The sequence below is a fragment of the Corticium candelabrum genome, chromosome 8 (genome assembly GCF_963422355.1).
Source record: "Corticium candelabrum chromosome 8, ooCorCand1.1, whole genome shotgun sequence".
Lineage (NCBI taxonomy): Eukaryota > Metazoa > Porifera > Homoscleromorpha > Homosclerophorida > Plakinidae > Corticium > Corticium candelabrum.
Window position 1 is genome coordinate 4,427,249 of NC_085092.1, and position 22,659 is coordinate 4,449,907.

Here is a 22,659-nt window from a genome sequence, read left to right on the forward strand (position 1 = left end):
TTAACCTGATCGCCAAGTATTGACTTTTAATTGTTTTTTTGGAACAGCAGACGAAGCTGCTACCTTTCGCCGAGCTGCCAGCAGCAAACAATGCGTAAAGGATTTGGATGTATATACTACGTTTGTACACTGTGATATGATACACTGCATGTTATCTAAGAGTAGTTGACGAGTGCATGTAGAGAGCGTTGTTATCGTTTGCTGCTGTACGGTGTACGTACTCGGTATAGCGTCGATCAGCTTTATTCGTTTACGCACGGCACAATTTTTAAGTTTTTTTTAGCTAGTCACGTGCATGTTATATCAATGTAGTTTCTCTTGTCGGCCTCATGGACTGTAGCAATTGAGTGTATTTGTTTGTAGTTTCATTCTCCCTGCTTTAGTTAATAAATTAGAGCATTTGTGGAGTGAAATGATATGTTTGAAGCATTTTACAATATATTAAAAAACATACCAATACTAATTAATTAAAATTCTCTCTTATATATTGATTAGGATCATGTAAGCATGCTGCCTTGTTCTTTGGCTAATTTTATGTACTTTTTCAAATTTTTAACTGAACCAGCCTACCCACGCTGAATGCGTACGATTTTGCACGCCTGCCCAATTTCACATAACTCATGTCACGTCATACTTCATTTCCCTCCTGGAAGTTGACGCGACGGGAGTTGCCTTGTGTTGCCATACTAGTAGTAGATTGCACGCGTATATCGCAGTAGTGTGTGTGTGTGTGTGTGTGTGTGTGTGTGTGTGTGTGTGTGTGTGTGTGTGTGTGTGTGTGTGTGTGTGTGTGTGTGTGTCTGTGTGTGTGTGTGTCTGTGTGTGTGTGTGTGTGTGTGTGCGTGCGTGTGTGTGCGTGCGTGCGTGTGTGTGTGTGTGTGCGTGCGTGTGTGTGCGTGCGTGTGTGTGTGTGTGTGTGTGTGTGTGTGTGTGTGTGTGTGTGTGTGTGTGTGTGTGTGTGTGTGTGTGTGTGTGTGTGTGTGTTGCCGTGGCCGAGAAGGGTCACGGTTTTTTTCACGGACCGTTTTTTGCACGGACGATTTTTTGCGCGGACGGCTTTTTGCAAGAACGGATTTTTGCACGGGTGGCTTTTTGCACTGATGGTTTTTGCTTGTAACACCGTGTAATATTGTAACGAGTTTCTGCTTGTACTAGTACGTGTGGCGATCCAGTTTCTGTTTGTAAAATCTAGTTAAGTACCGTGACGATTGTTTCTGCTCGTAATATACGTACTGCACATGCAGTGACAAGCTACTGCCGTGATACTGTGGCTGTTTGTATTTACGTTGCTAGTCTGAAAAGAACTGCTCTAGCTGTTGTAGGGTGCCAATACGGTCTCGCCCACGCATTTCTCACGCCTCCTCCCCGCAATGTTTTCTTTCTGACGACACTCACCCAGTGATTGTTCAAAGGAAACGGTCTGAGACGTGGAAATAGCTCGCTAGATTTGCTACTTTTATGGAGATGTAGTTTCTTGCTGAGTTTCGTGGCTGTTTACGAGCAATTTGTGTAGAACTCTGCAAGAACATGTCGTGTAACACTCACGTTTCCTGGCAACCATTTGCCACCTAAGTCTGATATCCAACACCTGGCTGCTCTGTAATTCAATCTAGCTAGGTCAGCCAACACCCTCAACACACTGCGCATGTTTCTACATGTTTCTACATGTTTCTACATGTTTCTTATTTTAATAGCTAATTAGACAACGCAGAACAATCTCAAATACAACAAAACTATCAATCTATTCCAATGTCATGTCAACAACCCCTAGGTACAAGACATCGGTCACTCTGACGAGTTTCTGCTGTAACGGTTCTATGCTGTGACGGTTGTCTGCTGTGACGGTTTTTTGCTGTGATGAGTTTTCTGCTGTGACGGTTTTCTGCTTGTAATACTGCAAGACGTAGCAAACACGCGTGCGTAGTAGTCACATGCACATGTCCAAGTCTGATGTCTCGACTATCGGGACGTGGAAGAAGCAAAGACTTCTTGAGCTTTCTGACGTCCAAAATCGGTAAGGCCGTTCGCCTCAGACTGCAATCATTATCTGAATCTCTTTACAGGTAGTAAAACAGCATAGTTCGTCTCGCCATTCTTGTTGTGCGATTTTCGACTAGTGCAGTTGGAATATTACATGCTATTTCGTTGGAACTAGACTTAGGATGCACGGCTAGCATTCTGCTGCATTTGATCTTCTACGCGAGTAGCCTGAATTCTTGGCAGCGCAGACGAAGGTTTATCCTTATTTGATCAAAGAGTCGGTACATACTAGGTTTGCGCGGGAATTGTTTGCCTGGTTTTGTGCAAGCCACCTAATTTTAATCACAATGGTCACCTATGAAACGGTACATGCACCTATAATTTAGAGACAATATATTGTAAACTGCAGCACAAACACTAACGAGTCACTGTAATTGTTGTTTCTGTAGCTACAGCCTTAGTTCACTTCTGTTGTTTCTGTAGCTACAGCCTTAGTTCACTTCTGTTGTTTCGGCGCATGGCTCATTGATCTACATACTTCAGCGGTTAACATTTTACTATTTTAGGATATAGGTTAGAAGATGAGTCAGAAGACTTGAAGTAGTCGTCGTCCTCAAAACTGCTGTAGAGCCTGCTGCTCAGTTGCTGCGCGTTTGTGCAGCAACACAACGCCAGCCTAAGCAGCCCGGTGTCATAGAGAATTTGACTTCCCCTGTTTGTTGTACCCCCTAGCCGTATTCACTAGGGAATTTGGTATCCCCGAGCCATATTCTCTGAGGGTCTGAGGCACCCCTCTTGGCATTCCTTGGGGAATTTGGTATCCTCTATCCATTATGTAGGTAAATGATCAGTCGGCCGACGAACTACCGGTGCACTTCCAAGAAGTAATTGTGCGATGATGCTAGACGATCATGTGACTTCCAAGCAGTAATTGTGCGATGCTGCTAGACTATCATGTGCCACTATGCTGCAGAGTTCACGAACTTTCGGTGCACAAGTTTCGTACAAGATAAATCCGGTGCCGTCTAGCTGTGTCTACGTCTGGATTGTCTCTCATCATTTTCAATTAGTTCTACCATTCTAAGAAGTGTTGCAGAAACCGAGAGAAGCATATTACACGGTCTGAACTGTAACAAGTCTAGGTGGAAGAAGTGACGTCTGCCGGCTGTGCGTAGGCTGTATGTTGATCTTTGCGTCATCATCTAGGTTAGATGGTGTCTGGTATTAGAATGACATCACCATGAGGTCGTCGACTCTGTTGCACTGGCACATGACCGTATATCGTCGCCTCACTATGACTCATTGGAGGTTCACGGATAGTTCGTCAGTCGACTGATCGTTTAGCTACATGATGCATTACGACCCAACGCATATATATACATATATATATATATATATATATATATATATATATATATATATATATATATATATATGCATCCCAGGTGGTCTCGAGGCAGCGGTACATTCACTTTCCAGCTTTATTGACACTTTTGGAGATGATCCCAACTTATGCTGCCTCAAACTGGATATGTCCAATGCTTTCAACAATTGTGACCGTACTACTTTTCTGCGACGTCTTCACAGAGAGCTTCCTGAGCTTTTTGGATGGGTGCAGTGGAGCTATCACAAACCCGCAGAACTTCGTTTTGGCAACCGAAAACTCACTTCTTCTACTGGTGTTCAGCAAGGCGACCCTCTGGGTCCTTTGCTTTTTTCCTTGGTCATTCTAGATTTAGTTGATGAAATTGGGCCATTAAATGACATCAACTTAAAGTTGTGGTACCTAGATGATGGAAATTTTGTTGGACATCGTTGCAAGGTAGCTTCACTCCTAGAGCAGATGAAATCTAAAGGGTCTAGATATGGTCTTCAGCTGAACATGTCCAAGTGTGAGATATTCTGGCCTTCTGGAAACCAGTCCTTTCCGGAATTTCCGTCAGATGTGGAACGCGTCGTCGACACAAAGGGTGGTGCTGATTTTCTGGGCTCTCCTCTCTGGGGATCTGAGGTCTTTTTCAATACTAGCCTTTCAACTCGTATTGACAAAATCTGGGAAAGTCAACAACGCCTGCAAGATATTGAAGATCCTCAGGTAGAATTACTTTTACTGAGATCATGTCTGTCTTTGTGCAAACTAAACCACATACTCAGGACTGTTCCACCTGACAAAGTCCTTGGCCAACTTCAATCTTTTGACATCAACTTACGGAAGACTCTGGAATCAATAGTAGATTGTTCCTTATCAGAAAGCTCATGGCAACAAGCTACACTCCCCATTCGCCTGGGGGGCTTGGGTTTGAGGGAAGCTTCTCGATGTCACCCCGCAGCCTATCTTTCCAGTTGTAACTCTTCTCGTCACTTGGCATCTTACCTTCTATCCATGAGCAGCCAGTGGAACATGTCATATTCCGATGAGGGCCAGGCGATTGTGTTTCCAGGGGAGTCTACGGCCCAAGATTTTTTGCAACTCCTTTTACCAGATAACAACCACAAAATTGATTCCACCAGTCAGCATCAGTTGCAACTTCGGTTGGACTCTGCTTTATGGTCTTCACTCAAAGAATCGGCGAGCATAAGGGATCGAGCTCGACTGAATACCATTTCTGGTCAACACACTGGGGCATGGCTACGGGCAATACCGAACCCGAATCTCGGCCTTTCCATGCCCAAAAGAGAGTTTAGTGTGGCACTACGGATATGGTTGGGTATCCCCATTTTCCCTTCCCCAAACTCCAAACGCTGCCCTTGTGGTAACATTATTGATAAGCTTGGTGACCATCTATTGGGATGTAATCAAGGACAGAGTTTGACAACGAAACGTCATGATGCTCTATGCGAAGTGGTGTACAACGCACTGCTTACAGATGATTCTCGTTGTCGTCGGGAGGCAAGATGTAGCAGTAGCAACCAAACAAGACCAGGAGATGTTTATCATCCAGATTTCGAGCGCGGTTTGCCTGCCTACTTTGACTTATCGGTACGAAGTTCCTTACAACCGTCTTTTCTCACTCAAGCAGCAAGTCATCCAGGTGCAGCATCTGATGCAGGAGAGATGGAAAAGGACGAACGACATCACCTGAATGTGTCCAGCACAGGCAGCCTTTTTCATCCGCTAGTAGTAGAGACTCTGGGTCTCTGGACAGCTGCTAGCCTTCAAGTGCTCAAGATCATAGCACGTAGAGCTTCGTTTAAACATAATGTTTCAATTAGCCAGTCTGTTTGTCATTTTCATCAGCAACTCTCTACTAGACTGTGGTGTAGCAACGCTAAAATGATACTAGCTAGATGCAGTTTAGATGGTACTGCTAGTCCCCTATGGGACCTATAATATAATATATATGTATAATATATAAAAAAAAAAAAATATATATATATATATATATATATATATATATATATATATATATATATAGCCATGCATAGCCCTAACGGCTAATCAATTGTAGCTCTGAACACACGATGTTATGTTCAACAGCAGAGAGGAGGCGTTGACTGTGATGTGTTTGCTATTGCATTTGCTGTACATTTAGCTCTAGGAGATGATGTAGCAAGCCTGAAATTCGACCAACCTCGAATGAGAGAGCATCTGTACAAATGCTTGCAACAGAAGAAAATGTCAGGTTTTCAGCAATGCGCCCAAACAACTGCTAGACGCACTCCTAGACTTCGCCATACCTACATAGAAATTTGCCGCAACTGTTTGATGCCAGAAGAATGCGATGATATCGTGCGATGTCAAAATTGTGAGGACTGGTTTTACGTTGGTTGTCTTCAACATGATCTACCACAACAAAGTGACAAATGACGCTGTGACATCTGTTTGTAAGAACGCTGTGACTACAGTAGACGATATAGAGTCAATTGCTTCAACGAAGTTAACTAAAGTCGATGTTTTCAGTCGCAAATTTAATTAGACAACAAACACGCAATTTGTAACATGTCAATTTGTTAGAAATTTAGCACAAAAACGCAGACCGTAAAATAGAGTTTAGAATGTCACATTTTTAGATGTGCGAAATTCTCATAATAAGTACGGCACAGGAATGTCAAATTCTCTAAAAAAAATACGGCTCCAGAGACGCCAAATTTCCTAGGAAATACTGCTCGGGGGGTGGCAAATTCCCTAGGAAATATGGCTCGAGGATGCCACATTCCCTAAGAAATACGGCTTGGGATGTCAAATTCTCTGGAAAATACCGCTCGGGCATGCCAAATTCCCTAGTAAATGCGACTCGAGGGATGCCAAATTTCCTGGAATTCCAAATTTCCTAGGATATACGGTTTGGAATGCAAAATGTACAGAAGGGATACCAAATTCCCTAGTGAATATGGCTCGGGGATGCCAAATTTTCTATGACACCGGCTCCAGCGGCCTAGAACACAAAAAGCACAAGAAAGAGAATGTTGTGGTAAGTTCGCGCATGCAGTTGCATTTGCAGTTATTTTGAGCGAGTCTGTTTGACTAGCTAGTTGATGTATGTATATATAATTCTATTATTTGCTACAGCATAATTGCTGAGCGTGGTGAGGCTTCTAATCCGGGTCGCACAACAGAAAGGAGCGTGGTCCTATATGGGCTATCGATCGAACTCTTGGTTTATGTGTGTGTGTGTGTGTGTGTGTGTGTGTGTGTGTGTGTGTGTGTGTGTGTGTGTGTGTGTGTGTGTGTGTGTGTGTGTGTGTGTGTATGTGTGTGTGTGTGTGTGTGTGTGTGTGTGTGTTTGTGTGTGTGTGTGTGTGTGTGTGTGTTTGTGTGTGTGTGTGTGTGTGTGTGTGTGTGTGTGTGTGTGTGTGTGTGTGTGTGTGTGTGTGTGTGTGTGTGTGTGTGTGTGTGTGTGTGTGTGTGTGTGTGTGTGTGTGTGTGTGTGTGTGTGTGTGTGTGTGTACAGGATCGCAGGACTACTTAGGCTCTATTGATTCTGAGGTGTTTGCCGAGGCGTATGAGCAACTGGCCTCTGTTGAGCCTAGCTTCTATAGCCAAAAGTTTGAAGACGCCGCTCAGAGTTGTCTTAGTGTGATTGGAATCAGAGCTGCAGACATAGCTTCAGAAAACTGTGTGATGGTTTATAAATATTTAATAGCGTTTATTGAATATATGCACATTAATTAGTTCTGGCAACAAAGTATAGCAGTTCTCTTCTTTTTTGTCTCGGAAGACAAATTATTGTAAATTTAAAAATAGGTAAATTTTAAATTATTAAAAATTGAGCGTTATAGGTGTAAACATATATTTTGCAAGGAGGATACCAATGAATTGATAATTAATATCTTTATAACTGTGAATTGCTATGGTGATTGAATAATACTATATTAATTATTTAACCAGCTAAACCATATTCGAGAATTACTTGGAATTGAGAGTCCGTAGGAATGAGTCACTGGCTACGCGTCTGAGTCATGAGTGAGCTAGTGTCTAGGTGGCCAACGAAGACTCAGAGTACAGCGCGGATTTTGAGAGTGGCAACTTCTGTTGGTCTACCTTTAGACTGTCTAGTGCTGAACGGCTCATGTAAAGAGCAAAAGACTTGTTTACGTTCATTCCATGCACGTACATGAACTTGGCAGGGAGTAATATTATTGTCATTATATGGCAAAGATCGGTTAATAATAATTAGTTATTGAAGTAAATTGTCATGTGTAAATTGTCAAAGAACTCCATGGGTACAAGTCTACTTGTAGACAATGTACTACGTAGGCTATCTAGCGGTGGGAATTAACGCAACCTCAGGATAACCATGGTAATTTCAAAGTTTTAATTAATTGGTTTAACTATTAATTACCACTAACCCGGTATCAGACAAAGGTCAATCCTGAACACGATACGAGACTTGCTAGCAAAGCGTAAGCTATGCAGTCTCTAAACGGTGTCGTGGCTGCTTTCATACACATGAACAGTAGATTAACTTAATAGATACACTCATCAAGGCGCGTATCCTTACTCTTTGTCACATAACATTCTCAGGCACGATACACGTGTTTGTTAGATACGTGGCGCTGTTGCCCTTCCCACGCTTAAGAAGGCGAATTTTTCACTTTTCACAAAAAACAACTAGCAATCTCAAAACGTAGCCATACCATTCAGCAACAACACCCCGAAAGGAGTCCTCCTAATTCGGACAACGCGAAGAGTTTTAGGAAGTCGAAGAAGACAGGTCTGAAGAGCCAGCGCGGCTCCAAGCAGTCGTCTTCTTCGTCAAACTTCGCCGCCATTCTGGAACGTACGCGAATTCTACACGTTACATCGATAGAGGAAAGTCCCGGCTGTAGTCTGTGACGTCACGGGATACTTTAAATAATTTCTGAAAATTGTTGCGCAGTAGCGCTAGGCGCATAATATATGTGTGGTTGCTGGCTCCGCCTTCTATTGTCCATAGTGACGACCAATGAGCATTCAGTATATAATTTGTTGCACTTGCGTTTCAATAGCTCCGCCTGGTTATTTGTTTGGTGACAAATCTTCAGTTGCGTTGTATTGTAAATGAGTTAGGTGTCGTGATTGGTTAGGATAGAAAAAATATGGAATTCGACCGTTATTTTTTTCGAAAACCGTTTCGGCGCCCGGTTTCCTTCTTCTGCGAACGGTTTTGGCCAAGCTTACCGCTTTGGGAGACGCGTCAGCGTGGACAACTCGAACCGAGCAGACTCGTTCACCGTGATTCATGTTTCAGGGGCGGCGGAGCGAGTTGAAAGTTGAGGGGGCTGAAAGGGTAAACATTACAGAAAGCAGAAATTCTACAGCATAAAGTTGATAAAGTTGGGGGGCTCTCCCCCCCTCCAGCCCCCCCGGCTCCGCCGCCCCTGTGTTTCCCCGCTTGTATCCGTGCGTATACGGATTTGACTAAGTTAATTAACGCTAATGGAAGGGTAGACATCTGTGGGAGATGCAAGAGGAGACGAGACGTCTACAACTGATAACTGTCGACAGGAAGAGGTCTAGTTTCGTGTCGGGTTTCGTGGCGAAACTCGTGTTCTAGTGCGTCTCATAGCTCATGCAAACGGCTTTCGACTAGATGGTCATTCAGCGATTGAATTGTTGTATCGACATTGAAATATTTGTGGCTACGAATGATTGGATTCAGACTGATGTCTGGTACCTAGGGGTTGTTGACATGACATTGGAATAGATTGATAGTTTTGTTGTATTTGAGATTGTTCTGCGTTGTCTAATTAGCTAATAAAGTAAGAAACATGTGCAGTGTGTTGAGGGTGTTGGCTGACTTAGCTAGATTGAATTACAGAGCAGCCAGGTGTTGGATATCAGACTTAATTAAGCCTGGTTCACAATATTGACGCCGACGTCGACGTCGACGTCGACAATAGAAATGAATCCTATTCCAGCGTCGACGTCGACGTCAATATCAAAGGATGCCGCCGACGTCGAGGCGGTTTCTTTGAAGTTTGACGCTCAACTCGTCATATTGTGAACCAGGCTCTAGGTAGCAAATGGTTGCCAGGAAACGTGCGTGTTACAGGACATGTCCTTGCAGAGTTCTACACAAATTGCTCGTAAACAGCCACAAAACTCAGCAACAAACTACATCTCCCTAAAAGTAGCAAATCTAGCGAGCCATTTCCACGTCTCAGACCGTTCCCTTTGAACAATCACGGGGTGAGTGTCGTCAGAAAGAAAACATTGTGGGGAGGAGGCGCGAGAAATGAGTGGGCGAGACCGTATTGGCACCCTACAACAGCTATAACAGTTCTTTTTAGACTAGCAACGTAAATATGAACAGCCACAGTATCACGGCAGTAGCTTGTCACTGCAAATAACCGTCCGTGCAAAAAGCCGTCCGTGCATAAAACAGTCCGTGCAAAAAACCGTCCGTGCAAAAAACCGTGACCCTTCTCGACCACGGCAGAGTGTGTTGTTGTTGTTGTTGTTGCAGACGTATTGTAATTTGTTAGTACTTTGTATGGCACTCAATCATGTAGTAGAATTAGCGGTGGCGTCCAACAGAAGGGCTGATAATTCATGTCAGCCCGTCGTCCGTGAAATCGGGATGATATGGAATTTATCAGCCTACCGGCTGCAATGAACTTCCCTAGCAACGGAAAAATTTACAGTCATGTGTTGCTGCGCATGCGTCCATCGAGGCCATCAGTTTTCCTCTGGTGTTTGTTGTTCTAGGGAGATGCAGGTCGCCGTTCGTCCACAGACTCCCACTTGCTGCTTCTGTTTGGATCGCAAGGCTGGGTCGATTGGCATAGGCATTTTCTACTTGGTAAGATGCACGCTCTAATATAGAAAACGTTGCGTACTGCTTCCGGGTACCGGAAGATGAGTAAGCAGCGTGTAGGAAGATAGCTAAGAAACGAACGTACGTGTCTGTTATGCGGTAAGAGAAAACTCCGCTCGCTGCCCTTGTGATCAACAAGAGGTGCTCTACCGCATGACCATTTCGCGATCATGCGCATATTGTCGTCTCACGTTGCAGTGACGTTCATTGAAAAACATCGCGGCATGTGAGATTTTGTAAAGCCTTCTCTATGTTTGTTTACATCAAATTCTGTAGCGAAGCTACGCGACACAGTTCTACTATAAATAGAAGTGGGCGTGCCAGTGGTACACATCTGCCATGATAAGTTCCTAGAAAACACGATCGTACGTAACTCTCCCGTGGATAAGACATTGTATTCTCATGTTCTGGTTTGCATGCTCACTCGGTATTTGTCATTCGTTGCAGGTTGTGTCTGCTGTGGCCATCACTCTGTTTTCTGAAATTGTAGCTGTAGAACAATACGCTAACGCCTACGGTCTGTTGTTATCCTAGACACAAAAGATGTATTAGATGACGTTTATCTACTAGATACGGACCCTCTCCATTTGTTCATGAAAATTGGACTGTCCACACAAGTCGTCTGTTTTCTTCTGGCGTTATTGCTCATTATTGGTGTTTACAAAGTATTTCTTAAAACACACTGTTTTGCACGTGTTGACTATTTGACGCTCTCTCTCTTGACGTCTAGAATGTTTTGTGGTCAATATTTCCTCTACTCGTCTATATTGTTCTAGAGCTGATATCAACTGCTGGCATTTGCGTATGGCTACTTCTACACATTTCTAATGTTAGTTCCAAGACTAGTGCTCTAAACAACTGACAACTAAAATTGTTTGATCAGGCTCCAGTTGTTGTAATTATCAATGTGTCAGTTCTCATCGTCTTTGCCATTCTCAAAGTAAGTAGCCTCGCGTAGCCAGACCCCTCTCCTCTTGCTCTCTGTCCCGCCAAACAGAAGCAAGAGGAGAGTGTGGTCTGGCTACGCGAGAGTGTATTTTCATTTGTAATAAAATGACTGCTGACAAGTGTAAACTTTTAGATGTATTTCATATACAATATTCAAGCATATTACAAGTTGGCTAAGAGAAAGCAGATGATGACATATGGTGCTAGTGTGAGTGAGATGGTTAGTATAAGACCCAACTTGTGTAATCTGATTTTAAAATCTAATCAATGATGTATGGCTTTCAATTACATGCAGGAACACCTCCAACACACCTCCACATGCACCAAATGCTTCCAGCAGGAAACCCTGTCTGAAGAACGTTTGCACGCACTTTATGTGTTTAGCGGTATATAGTTAGAGTTGCTGTTGAAAAGTGTGGACCATTGTTGGTAGGATCCTTACAGTTATCTGAGATCTAGATAACTTGTTTTTGGTGGAAACTGCTCATGGTCGTAGTTGCTCTGCTGTAGTAAGCTAGCTAGCTAGCTAGTGTGTTTGGGTATATGGTAGTGTTGTGCACGGGATTGGAAAAATGGCGCATGAATTATTGTGTGTAGTTACAACAGCCACATGTGTGATTTACAAATTTCTTGTGGGCGGGCGTTGTTTGCACTGGCACAAGAAGCACGGAGACTGGGGTGCTGATCCAAGCCCCTTCGCTCAGAGGAGCATTTTTAAAATTTTGTTTGCCAAACTCACTAACAACCATGGCTCCCTCTTTAAACTCTCAAACCGCCCGCCCCTCCTTTCCACTCCTCCTTTAGCACGCGACCTTTGCTACTAAAATTTTTTAGCCAAGCCATCCTCGTGCTCACTGCACGACCTCACCTGCTATTCGCCTGCTCTCACGAGAGAGGAGATGCCAGAGCCGGAACTGCTGGCTGCTCTCGAAGGGCGACTGGTCTCTTTCCCGGTAGCCGGTGCCTTGTACTTCGCTTTATGTCTGCGTTCGTCTGTAGATAGTGACGCTACCAACTAGAGATAGTGCGTTTGACGTCACAATCACGTGATATCCCGGAAGTCGCCATCTCAGGGGCAAGCGTATGAGCATGGTGTAAGTTGCTGTGTTTTTTGGCTGCCACAATCGTAGAAACCAAGGCAGCAACATACTTTTTTATTCTATACCGGCTATACTAACCAGTCAGGAACCTGAAACTCGTCATCCGAGCAGCAGACGACGGGCAGCGTGGATCTCCAGCCTAAACAGAACGAAGTGGCTAGAGAGCCGGTACCGGCCCCGGATGCGGAGGACTTGGAGTGCCGGTAATTTGCACGTGACCCATACTTCCGGATTCTGCTAATGTGCGTACTGGGTTCATTGTCACATTATCGTTCGTATTATGTTATGGATGCGGTGATGGAGTGTACGTGCACGCGTTCTTGAACATGCATAGCTAGTCTAGTCGTTTTCAATAGAAGGAGCATCTAGTTTTGAAGTATTCACTGCGTGACTACGGAAGCCGACTCTTACGTAATTTGGATACAAAGAACAAATTTCGGAATGTATTTCACATGGTGCGACAGAGTTAGAAACTGTTTTTTTGTATGACTGTGATTGTAGTAATAAATGTACTAATTAATTAATTAATTAATTAGTGACTGTGTTGACTGTCTAAGCTAAATATATTGGCTTTATTAGCTAGTTAATAATTGATTGCTATGTACTTGTTGAACTTTACTTTAGAGATTTGTAGTTAGTTAGATATCCTATATGCATGTACTGTATAACCGGTTATTTCTGCGATCATGATATTTCTGCGAATTCTGCGAAGAAATCAGATTCATGGAGTGCACAAATAGAATTTGCAAATAATTATGCTTATCTTCGAGTCCCAGGAGTCATGTTGCGACATATGTACATGCATGTGTACATGTGTGTACCAGTAACTGTCTTCCTGGTTGGAATGCAGAAATTTAATTCGCAGCTAAATCTTTTGTCTAGATTCTCAAATTGCAGTAATTACCGGTTATATGGTAGATAGTTAGGTAGGTAGGCGGGTGCATACATAGGTAGGTAGATTATCATTTTAATTCTTATGTCACTGTGGTTTGAAGAGAGTAAAAAGATACTGGTAAAACAGCATTACATGATTCTGTCATCTGCTCTGCCAGATCTTGCTCTTAACATATAGTCAAAGAACACTGCATAGCTTGCACATAATACACACACACACACACACACACACACACACACACACACACACACACACACACACACACACACACACACACACACACACACACACACACGTGTCTAATTTTACATAGCACCGGTTGCCTCTACAGCCAGTTTATCTTATTTGCTAGTTTTGTGACAGCTTTGGCAAAACCACCACTTTGATTTGGGTCTTTCTTTAAGACCAACACAACTCATGTGGGACCACAAGAGGCAATGGTCACACAATATTGATGCTTCCTCATCCAAGTTGTGAAAGCAAACTTGGCAAACATAACTGCAATGTTTACGTTTCTGCTGGACAACATCTGTAAGTAGTAGCCAGGCATCATCGGTGAAAAACTTTCGAATTATGTGCAAGTCAACGTTGTCATCAAGGACTGCATTACAGATGTTTTCTTGCTGAACTTTAATGTCTGATTTATCGATCGGCGTCTTGGGATTTGTAGTGCAGCAGCTGCTATATTGTCATCAACAAATCATGCTAACATGACTGCAAAGTATGCAAAAGCACCTCGTGAACAAGGCCTTAATTATAAGCAAGTAAATGGACATGTGAATACCTCTTTCTTTCAATGATGTGTGTAACTTAATGAATGGTTGTACTTTTCCTGACTTTGCTTTCTTCTTAGCCGGTAAACCGATCACAGTTAATTCATGGTATTTTGGACGGCCACGTTTTTGAAGAATAGAAGGCATTAAAATACCTAGAAACAGTATCATTTGATTTCCTTTCATCCTTAGCAGTGATATTACAGTATTTCAGTGATTATGTGCATCAGGGGTATGTGCAGAATAATCACTCAGCAACGTTGTTACAGTGAGTAAGGGTATTTGTTCTGTGAGTACTATACATTGTTTAAGGAACAGAATGATCAAATTCATTGCTTTGCCAAATTCAACAGTAGGGTGAAGGCAACTAGGAATATAATATTCTCCTTGGACATCTAATTATGTAGGCAAAGCTAGCAGGTATCCCAGGTTTTGAGCTCTTTTTTTCACAACTCATGCATGCACGTTTCACTGATACTGGAAACTCCACACTACCAATGCTTAATTAACAAGTCAAGTCAGCATTGCACATACACCACCAAAATTAATCATCTTTTCTAACAAGTCATTTAATTCTATTTTTTGATTAAATAGTTACTCTGTAGGTAGTTCCATATGCAGTCTGTTGATGTGCTGATTGTTGTGCTTACAAATTTAGTGTAGAACTAGCTGGCATGGTGCTTGCATTTAGTTGCTTGTGAAACTGTTAGGTACAGAGTCTACTATCAGATATACTGATCACTTAAATTGAATGAGGTTGTAAGTAAGTAAAGTATTCAAAGCAATGCAATTAATGCCTCTGGTTAAAACTCACTTTGGAGAGTTTGTAAATGTCGTTTGTCATAGTTAGAGGCAGTTGCTTCGGATGAGAGAGTTTCTGATGGATGAGAGAGTTTCTGATTGATGAGAGAGTGGTTGTGATTTACTAACTGTAACACTTCTTGACTCTGTCAATGTAGAAAACTATTCATCAACGGACACAATGTATTAAACAGTATGAATGTTACTTAGCATTCAACAATAAGAGAAGTGTTTTGAGAACTTACCCTGGACAATGATATTTTCAGTAGGTGCACATACTGCTTTATTCTTTGCAAAGTTTTTCTGTCTGATTTTAGTGAATGATCATCTTCTGCAACACACATAATTGTATGGAACATAATAGCCTAGTTTTTCTCACAATAATGTGGTTTGTTGTCTGTGTCAAGAGAGGTAATATGTTAATGCATACATGTAAATATGTGTGCAGTATGTATGTCTACACAGTATACAAGTATGCAAGCGTGTAAAGGGTATATATGTTGTGTGTGTGTGTGTGTGTGTGTGTGTGTGTGTGTGTGTGTGTGTGTGTGTGTGTGTGTGTGTGTGTGTGTGTGTGTGTGGTGTGTGTGTGTGTGTGTGTGTGTGTGTGTGTGTGTGTGTGTGGTGTGTGTGTGTGTGTGTGTGTGTGTGTGTGTGTGTGTGTGTGTGTGTGTGTGTGTGTGTGTGTGTGTATGTGTGTGTGTGTGTGTGTGTGTGTGTGTGTGTGTGTGTCTGTGTGTGTCTGTGTGTGTGTGTGTGTGTGTGTGTGTGTGTGTGTGTGTGTGTGTGTGTGTGTGTGTGTGTGTGTGTGTGTGTGTGTGTTCATGCATGTATATGCCATATTTCCTCAAGTATACACGTGGGTTACTATTATTTCAACCTAAATAGCTCCATGGGTGACTATTCAAGCACAGGTTTACTATTTTTCAACATCTGGTATTATGCCTTTTCCACTCATTTGTTTTCACTTTTATGTAGATTCATTCGAATTTCTTTTTATCCACCGACGAAGGTTCTGTTTGTCAATTTTGTATTTTGTTGCCACACATTGTTCAGAGATGATCCTCTACCTTCCTTCACAATATTCAATTTTTAAGATCTCTTTTTCTCTTCGTGGACAGTTCTTGGCAAATGGCAAACTAAACAATGGGTGTAAACAATGTCGGATACCAGTCTTTGACTCCAAGGCATGGGTTACTGTTCAAACATAGGTTACTATCATTTCAAACTGATCAGATCCTTTAGTTATACTCGAGTACAGTTTATTATTTCAGGAAATATGGTATGTATGTATAGGTTATTGTGTAATTAGCATGCTACAGTGTATGGCTTTTAACGCACGAGGGGCATGGTTATCAAGGTCTAAAACCCTGCTGCTACTAAAAGCCATATAGCATACTAATCATATAATAAGTAATTTATACCATGGCTATGTGATGTGTATATGATAAGTGAGAGTGCAATATTAACCGGAACTTCTTGCACACTTGCCGTACAATATTCATATACTCCATCTAAATAAGCACTTGTGACTGGTCGCGCGTCTTGTGACCATGGTATAAGTAGCCTCGTACCAGACCCTCTCGCGCCGTCATGCCCGGTTCCCGTATAACACGCCAACGCTAGAGAGGGTCTGGGATCATACCGCCTACTTTCCTCACCTAGTGTCACCCCACGTCATCTAAGTGTCACCCCACGTCATCTAAGTGTCACCCCACGTCATCTAAGTGTCACCCCACGTCATCTAAGTGTCACCCCACGTCACCAATGTCAACACTCTCATGCTCTTAATTGAAGCTATCCTTCCATCAAAGTTATGCTAGCTGTGATATTCGATTGCATACATTCACTGTTACATTTCGTTTCTGTATAGCTGCATGAGAAGAGACCCACCTTGCCGCATGGAAAGAGATTCATTCGCAGAGGGAGCCCGATCCTGAGTTCGATTTACGTTATCTGAAGCTGTGAGGTCCAATGTGATTCAATCAGCAGTCTAGGTAGCTTGGACTAGGGATGCACTAGGCGCCGCTCTATTACTGTGCTAGGCTACGAGAACAATACAAATCGGGAAGCTCGAGTACGATTCGAGAACATTTGGAGTCTGGCAGAGTGTGCCGTCAGACACGGTGTTGACTTCCGCTCTAGAGTCTCTTGGAGAGGAAGTCCTCTTTCCCAGAGAGATTGGCAAATACGTAGAGCTTGCGTAGAGACAGGATACCAACAGGAAAGGAAACAAGTAGAGTACGAATGGAAGGTCAAGTCTGTCGCAAGACATTCCGTGTGACACATGAGAATAACTATTAGACTAATCGTATTAGTAGCCCGAGGCTTGGTGACATACGAGCTAGTTTGATCATCTAATAGCATAAACGGTAGGCGGTATGATCCCAGACCCTCTCCAGCGTTGTCATGGCATGACGGCGCGAGAGGGTCTGGTACGAGGCTAGGTATAAGTGTATACGTATGCATGCATGCATGTATGTATAAATGTATGTATGTCTGCGTGTATAAGACACTGTTGCTTTATAAGTCTTGGGTACCATTGGTTGAGTCTGTAACACCATGATTAGATTTCATAGTGTTTTCTGAGTAGAGTGATTTGTTGTAAATTTTGTACGTTTTTGGTGGAGTCGCACAGACTCCTAGAATACAAAGAAAAAATGTATGTATCAGTGTTGTACAATATTTTACAATATCGTCTGTTGGTAATATTTTCAGGCTTCATTGTCTTACGCACATCTCTAATTCAGGCCTTGCTTCCCATAGAGAGCAAGCAGCCACTACATAAAAAGTGTCTCCACCGAACCAGTGAACCACTATGATGTAGGTAGGTAGGTAGGTGTAGGTTGGTAGGTGTAGGTAGATAGGTAGGTAGGTGTAGGTAGGTAGGTAGGTAGGTAGGTAGGTAGGTAGGTAGGTAGGTAGATAGGTAGGTAGATACACAGGTATGTGTAAAATCTGTTAGACAATTACTTGTCAAGGGTTTATCAAGATTAAGCAGTAGTCGTAAGTTCTCATCATGTTTCTCTCCTTTCAGTTGAATCTATTGGCACAAAAGAATTAATAAAATGTACTAGTAGTCTCTCATCAATTTGATCAGTGAGTCCATCAGAGCTGAGACCGTGCTTCTACTGTCTTAAACTTTTAGTGTTCTGTACGTAGAAGTTTGTGTCTAACAAATTGTCATCAGTCAGTCAGTCAGTTTGCTGTGATTGTACTAACTTGAACTGTCATGGATAATATTTTTAACTTTAGTGTTTTGTATGTAACAAAAGCTTGTGTGTAATGATTATTTTTGTCAGTCAGTCAGTCAGTCAATCGAGCTAATGGCAAGTATTATGAAGGTCGATGATTGACTTTGCATGGACATCATGCGGATTGACTTGGGTCATATTGAGGAACCGTAAGTGCATCTTTCCTACATGTAGTAATATTTCATTTAGTCAGCGTGCACACCTAGGAGTATACATGGAGGTCTGCTTAAAAACAACTCAGGCAGAGGTCAGCGGAAGTACTCGGGTTCGATCACCTGGTGATTTTGAGGGGCTGGTGCCCCTAACCCATACATGTATCTCCAACAAGAGTATGTAGGTAGGTAGGTATCTAAGTATGTAGATACACATGTATCTGTAGATACACAGGTATCCGTAGATGCTGACAGACAATTACCTGTCAAAGGTTTGTCAAGATTAAGCAGTAGTTGTAAGACCTTATCATGTTTCTCTCCTTCAGTTGAATCTATTGGCACAAAAGAATTAATATGGCTGTATGATGTTAAAGATATGTTTGCATATATGCATGGACGCTAGCAGAATCTTACCACTGATCAGTTCCACTTCTTGTCCATTTTCCCAAGCAGAAACCAACTCTTTCATTACATTCAATCTGCTGGTGACATTGACTCCTGATGCTTCTGAAGCTAAACTAGCAAGTTTAGTAGCAATCTTTGAAGCCTGATGGAATTTTTCAAACTACGACACGGACACGTGCTAAGTTATGTAACAGTTGAGAATCACTTTCACAACGCACCTGAGATTGCAATTTTCTTGATGGTGTTTCAAAGTTAACGATGGTTGCTGTAGACGGACTCTGATGAGCAATAGGTGAAAATGCTCTGAGGTTAGATTTGTAGTAATCTAAAGACCATCTTCTGTCACAAAGTTCTTCAGTGAACATGTTCAATCCGAGATCAGATCGAGCTGCCAGTATGTGACGACAAGGCAACTTCATTGACTGCCAAGTCATGCATTGGCATGTTGCGGGCGTGACTATTATTGAACTATCGTTGTATGCAACATGGTAATGTTGGTTGCCATCATTTGCGAGCTGTACCTTTGTCTTCATATCCATCTGTTTGGCAACAAATCTGTAGGCATAAGGTGTAAGATACTTCATATAGTTAATCAATGCTGCATCAGTGATAGAATGTTATGGTACAGGGACTTTGAGAGTAGACAGGCTTGCTTGATAGTCTTGTTCTGATCGAAGCACTCGTAAAATAAGAAAGAACTTGTCAACAAATGTTTCTAGCGATGAGTACCGTGAAATTACTGATTTTAACTTTGCATTCAGGGTCTCCAATCTATTGTTGGTATTGTTGAAGAAATTCTCTGTGCTATACTTCATCCCCATCGTCCACTGCTTCCTAATAGGGTGCCACTGATCATCAAAATACTTCAACACAATCAGGGGAGCACAATTTTGAAACTGCCTATACAGATCCAAGTACTTTTTTCACTTGGAGCATAGGCCATTTGCTGTACCATTTCAAAGCATGTGCTTCGCTGGCCAGAGGTAATGCCCATCTTCTCCATCGTTATCTCTCTTCGAAACGATCGCAATGTGTGGTATAAGCATATTAAAATAGCAGCAGAAGGGAAACTGGCAGCAAGATCATCTCTCTCTGTCATGTCTTTATCAGCCATTATCACTCTTACAGACGACCATTCAGGATTGTTTTCTTTGAAAATATTTGCTACACATGTAATTGATGCCTTGGATTCTTCTAATAACAAGAATGCAGTAGCCACTTCAGAATGGCCATTGCCATCTTCTATAAGCATGATATAGAGAGGAAATCTCAATTCCAGCAGCTTGTTAAGTCGCATCAATACATAGTAGTTTCGGGTATGCTGAAAACGCCTGCTTCATCTTCTCATCCTGAAAGAAGATGCCTTGCAACACGTTATTGTCACTGACGACAACATTCACACTAGCTCCTACAAGCAAAACACCACAACGTACAAAACATGCAACTTCAAGGAGAGCTGCTCATAACAGCCATGTACCGTATTTGTCTGTCAGTTGCTTTACAGCTGTATTTAAATCGTTTCTTGTCTTTCCTGTTCTCATACCAGTACTGATATTGCTCAAGTCTTTTAGCAGCACTACGTTTCCTGTCATTTCTGCCAGCTTGTTCTGAATCATTTTTTATTTGCTTTTAGTTCTATTAGCTTTTCGGCTTCTTCCTTTGCTTCTAATGGTAGCTTTCTCTGACTAGGCAGTTGTTTGAATAGTTCCTGTACAGGTTTATAATATTCAAATAATACTATTTAGTATTAATGCAGCTACCATATTGGTGAATATCGTATTGTCTCTAACATAAACACAGGTCTCCAATACAGTTATGTCTCCAATAAAAGCACGCTACGGGACCTCATACAAAGAATGAAAGGCACAGTCTCCAATAAAAGCACGCATCTCGCAAAGTACCTATTACCAGTAGTCAAACGTAATGTATTGGATGATAATAAATGATAGCTAAATTGTATTGCTAATGTAACCCATGTTGAGTTAAACAACATTGAAATTACATAAGACACAGTCTGGTCTCTAATAAAGTCACATCTATCAGGCCCTTTGAAAAATTAAGGACGTGTTTATGTTAGAGATAATACGGTATGTGTTAGTACAGTACATTTACATGTACAAGATGAATTAATTATTCTTACTCTTGATATTTCATGATTATGGCTCTCTTTAAATCTTCGCACAACTAGTGATTGACCATCTTCAGAAGCTCTTAGGGACAATTCTAATGGGCAGTCTTTCCTAAAAGTCCTGTTGATGAAAAGCACAAAGAAAAAATACAAAACACAATGAAAATGTAATTGAAAAATTAAATGAAAAACTGTGTTGAGTGCAAATACTAAAGTTATAAAATTTGAGAAATTTGCATTAGCAAAAAATTCTGGTATCAATTAATTAAGCTTATGTGCAGTTTGGTGTGTTTGCTTATCCTTTGAAGTTAATTTTTAGTACTGTATGTACAAGGAATATTTAATTATGGTTTGTTATGGAATTGATCGTAAAGCCTACATCTTAGGTAAATCCTGTTGCTTTCTTATGGCTTGTTTACTGAACTCAAGTCAGGCAACACTCACAAGTAACGTTTCTTTGCACTTTGGTACAGAAGTAACAGCATGATGAAATTTTGGTGTATTTTAAATGTAGGAATTGTGGTTGTATAAAACTACAAAAATAATATGTAATATGATATAGAAATATGTTTCAGGTTACCGGTTGAATTTTACAAAACAAATCAACCAAAGATCTGAAATTGTACCCCAACAATTGTTGATATTAATTGTACTGTTGACTAGTTGATATTGAATGTGGTAATTTTCAAATTTACCTAAGAATTGTAGAATATAGAATTCCAAATGCATCTAAACTGCCACCCTGATACAAACTAACAGATGAGAGAGAATCTTAGCATTTTTGCCCAGCCTGTGCCTTGCTGTATTTTGAACATGCTTCATTGAAAGAGGTTTTTGTCTTTAGGAAGTGTGAAGAAAGACTGAAGACGGTAAAACAGCAATGATGTATACTGGGAATATTTATGTATTTTCAATAGTGTGGTACAGTACTGTGCAGATGTAACACTACATCAAAAGTTTCACTGATCAACTATATATATATATATATATATATATATATATAGTAACAGTATTTGCCGAGCGTAGTCGATTACTGTTTCTTTTTACATTTGTTCTTTTTATCCAAGACTAATGTATGTACAGTATTTTAGCCTGGGGCCACAATTTGACCCATCACCATGGAAAAGGTGTAGGTCCTTGGATTCCTAAACAATTGCTAACGCACAAGCTGCACTTACAATGTAGACCGCTTTCCTTCTCCACGGGCAGCGAATTTTTTGCCTCCGTGAATACAGCTATACGTGATCTCGTAGTATGTAATTGCGTCAGAAAGGGGACGATTGATTAGCTTCCGGGCAGCCTCAACACTTCTCGAGTCTCTTCTCCATAATTTTGTATATGTTGATGACTCATACACCGACAATAGCTCTTGTAGGTCAGCGAGTGAGTTGAATCTTTCCCAACAGAAAAGAATGCGGAATCAGTCGGACTTCCCGCCATTCGTCGCTTCTAATTAGCATGACATCATCGGTCACGTGCAAATTACCGGCACTCCAAGTCCTCCGCATTCGGGACCGGTACCGGCTCCCTAGCCACTTCGTAAACCGAAAGGACTGTAAGCCGTCGCAGCATTCGCGTGTTTGCTCTGAGCACTTTCTGTCTTGTAGAGCTGTCATTTCTAGTATGTTCTATAATAAATGAGTAATCTATGCCACTCTGAACGATTCTAGGAAAGCCATCCTCTGTGTATGACACAATTAGCCCTGACTGGGTACCATCTGCAAGGATGGGTTATGTTGCTACGAGCACTCGCAGTAGAGAGAGATTGGTTCGTATAGAGTAGTACAGATAATCTGATTCAATACAATAACCAATGATCTGTGGCTTCCAATTACATGCACGAACACCTCCTGAGTCACCAAGTGCTGCCAGCAGCAAACCCAGTCTGAAGATTCAAACGTTTGCACACACTTGATGTGTTAGAGGTTGCAGTTAGAGTTGTTACTGGAAAGTATGGACCAATGTTGGTATAGGATCCTTACA

General features: G+C 41.8%; 2 protein-coding genes and 1 pseudogene across 3 annotated transcripts; 2 read left to right on the forward strand and 1 right to left on the reverse strand.

The window, feature by feature from the left end:
- The first annotated feature begins 3,449 nt into the window (after nt 1–3,449).
- LOC134183452 (uncharacterized) lies at nt 3,450–5,323 on the forward strand. The gene has a single exon (XM_062650988.1). The coding sequence runs from the start codon at nt 3,512–3,514 to the stop codon at nt 5,309–5,311; it is 1,800 nt and encodes a 599-aa protein (XP_062506972.1). The 5' UTR covers nt 3,450–3,511; the 3' UTR covers nt 5,312–5,323.
- A 4,767-nt stretch (nt 5,324–10,090) lies between these two features.
- On the forward strand, nt 10,091–11,773 carry LOC134183690 (uncharacterized). Of its 2 annotated transcripts, none has more exons than XM_062651277.1 (7): nt 10,091–10,205; nt 10,668–10,737; nt 10,791–10,885; nt 10,951–11,049; nt 11,104–11,160; nt 11,302–11,388; nt 11,464–11,773. In XM_062651277.1, the coding sequence occupies exons 1-7, from the start codon at nt 10,116–10,118 to the stop codon at nt 11,560–11,562; spliced, it is 597 nt and encodes a 198-aa protein (XP_062507261.1). In that variant the 5' UTR covers nt 10,091–10,115; the 3' UTR covers nt 11,563–11,773. The 2 variants fall into 2 exon arrangements, with proteins under 2 accessions (XP_062507261.1, XP_062507263.1); XM_062651279.1 differs by having other exon boundaries at nt 10,951–11,022.
- A 5,487-nt stretch (nt 11,774–17,260) lies between these two features.
- Nucleotides 17,261–22,248, reverse strand: LOC134182895 (zinc finger SWIM domain-containing protein 3-like; annotated as a pseudogene).
- Nucleotides 22,249–22,659: the final 411 nt, after the last annotated feature.